Here is a 2449-nt window from a genome sequence, read left to right as displayed (position 1 = left end):
CCAACTGAGCTGCAACCACAATGGTCAGGCAGTCGGACAGGAGCTGCAACACAACAAGTATCAGGAAACATCAGCAACATCAAAGGTTGGGCGTTTTTAAATAATCGTTGAATGTGAATAACAAGAGTTGCATTAGTCCCAGAACTTTACTTTGAAATTGTCGGGGTCCACGTGCAGTTTCTCGGAGTGCAGCACGCTCAGCTCGGCATAGGTTGCCTTGATGTCGTCCATGTTCTTCACAGCCCGGTCCAGACCGTGGAGGATAGTTGTTCCGTGTTTTGTAACCATCGGATTTCCCGTGATTGCAGCGGCGTTGTAGAGGTTTCCAAAGTTGCCGAAATACCTCTGAGTCCAGGGGTAGACGATCAGACACCTGAAGCAACACGAACACACATACATGTTACAGGGTTGGACTAGGAGACGGTGTAAGCTGTGTGGCAAGAAAAGGAACATGTGTGATGGTCTGAAACGCATTGTGCACTATGAAAGAAAAGATTACATGTAGCTCATCCATGATTATCGTCAAAAGTTCCGCAAAAATGTCTCTAGCACACCATTGTTAATGCAAGTTTGCGAAGACCCACCTGGCAAGAGCTGCAGGGCCCACCACCTCATACTGGATTTTGGAGAAAACGTCCGCGATGGTGGCGCGCTCGAAGTCTGTCCATTGAACCATTTTGCTGGCTTTAGAGTTTCCTGTGCAGGTCTGCAGGTCAACGACACCAGCTGCAACTTTTAAAGCATCCTTTCTCCCCTCCCATAGACAAGCGATGGGCTGGCCAAGTTTTGTGTTGTGGATCTGCAACAATGATAAGAGAAGGGCGGATCTGCTCCGCCTTGATTATCTTATCGACAAAGGAAATTGTTACAGTAATCTTACAGCAACAGCGAGGACACTGAACAGCTCCCATGTCCCTGGAGGTCCCAGCATCGGCACCTTGGACAGCGATCCTTACATTTAAGTGCAGAATGTTGAGTGCTGAGCTGAGCAGGAACTCAGGACGGTGCCAAACAGCTGTTCGACTGATAGTCTTTAAATATTGTCTTAGTTGAACTTGTAGCCTAATGAAGTCAAATCTGCCTGATCCTTCTGCAAAATAACATAATACACTACCCAGCTCTCTGTAAAGCTTTAACTCATCCTCATTAAATATTAATTTGTCACTGTATCTTAAAACATTGATCTGATCGTAGTTTACAGAAAGACAAATTAATGTAGGCGTGAGCATATTGACATAAGATGTGTACCTCAGTGTGAAGCATTAAAAATTAATATTTACTAAATATGTATAAATGTAGGCTATACTGTACCTATATGTATATAGGTTTATATTTATACATGTATACGTTTATATATATGTGTATATATACATGTGTATATATATATATAAATATATATATATATATAAATACACATATGTTTGCATATATATCTACATGTATATGTATGTATATGTGTATATAGGCTGAATAGGTTCATATTATTGGCTATAGAAGTGACTGGACCATCTTTTAACATAGTAACGTAAGTCATGTATGTTCTAATAAACGGACCCCGTTTTGATGGTGGAGCTCTCCTTCCTAATTTAAGTACCTTATGTCAGAAGATGGAGTGCAGCCATTCAGGTCACTTCGCCTGGAGTGGCTGGTTCATCACTTGTTAGTGGAACTTTTGGATTGTTTTTTAAAAAACACACATAGATCAACATGCTGATGATTTGAAAATATCATGTTGCGACTTGCTTTGAGTTATCATGAGAAGACTGTTTATCTCATGGAGGCTGCACCCTAACACGCCTTGTTCACCATCTATCTTGGAGGAGGTTCTGGGTGTTTCCATGCTCTGTTTCAAGCATAAAACCCCTCTCGGTTTGACCTCGTTGTGGCACTCAGCAACACTCAACCAACCGACAAGATGACTACCCTCAGTGCTAAGGACAAGGACGCAGTCAGAACCTTCTGGGCTAACGTGTCTGGAAAGGAGGAGGACATTGGCACCGATGCTGTCGCTAGGTAAATATGAACAAAGCTGACTGATGGAACCTACTCCAACATTCATTTGAGCAATATATATATATATATATATATATATATATATATATATTGACATGTATCACTCCCATTTGTTTACCCAGGATGCTGGCAGTGTACCCGCAGACTAAGACTTACTTCGCCCACTGGAAGGACCTGAGCCCCACCTCTCCCTCTGCGAGGAAGCACGGATTGACTGTGATGAAAGGAGTTGCAGATGCTGTGTCCAAAATCGACGACCTGAAAGGAGGTCTTCTGCCCCTCAGTGAGCTGCACGCCTTCACTCTGCGTGTGGACCCTGCCAACTTCAAGGTGCAGAGTCAAACTGATCACAAGATATTAGCATGTTATTTACATAAAATGTTCCTCCAACTTAGGACGAGAGAGGTTTCCAGACCTGCAACAGGTCCATCTGTTA

General features: G+C 42.9%; 2 protein-coding genes across 2 annotated transcripts in view; one reads left to right on the top strand and one right to left on the bottom strand.

Moving 5' to 3' along the window:
• The window catches only part of LOC117958076 (hemoglobin subunit beta-like), a 966-nt gene extending 866 nt beyond the window's left edge, over positions 1-100 (top strand). The window contains exon 4 of the mRNA XM_034894328.1: positions 10-100. Coding sequence (XP_034750219.1) covers positions 10-100 — 91 coding nt within the window. The remainder of the gene's footprint in view (positions 1-9) is intronic.
• Positions 1-802, bottom strand: part of LOC117958028 (hemoglobin subunit beta-like) — a 2384-nt gene extending 1582 nt beyond the window's left edge. The window contains exons 1-2 of the mRNA XM_034894226.1: positions 585-802; positions 151-373 (exon numbers count right to left, since the gene is read on the bottom strand). Coding sequence (XP_034750117.1) covers positions 151-373; positions 585-676 — 315 coding nt within the window. The 5' untranslated portion in view covers positions 677-802. The remainder of the gene's footprint in view (positions 1-150; positions 374-584) is intronic.
• Between the last annotated feature and the right edge of the window lie 1647 nt (positions 803-2449).

Source organism: Etheostoma cragini, chromosome 15 (assembly GCF_013103735.1).
Source record: "Etheostoma cragini isolate CJK2018 chromosome 15, CSU_Ecrag_1.0, whole genome shotgun sequence".
NCBI classification, from domain to species: domain Eukaryota; kingdom Metazoa; phylum Chordata; class Actinopteri; order Perciformes; family Percidae; genus Etheostoma; species Etheostoma cragini.
Note: the sequence above shows the minus strand (reverse complement) of the source record. Positions and strands in the feature narration are given on the sequence as shown.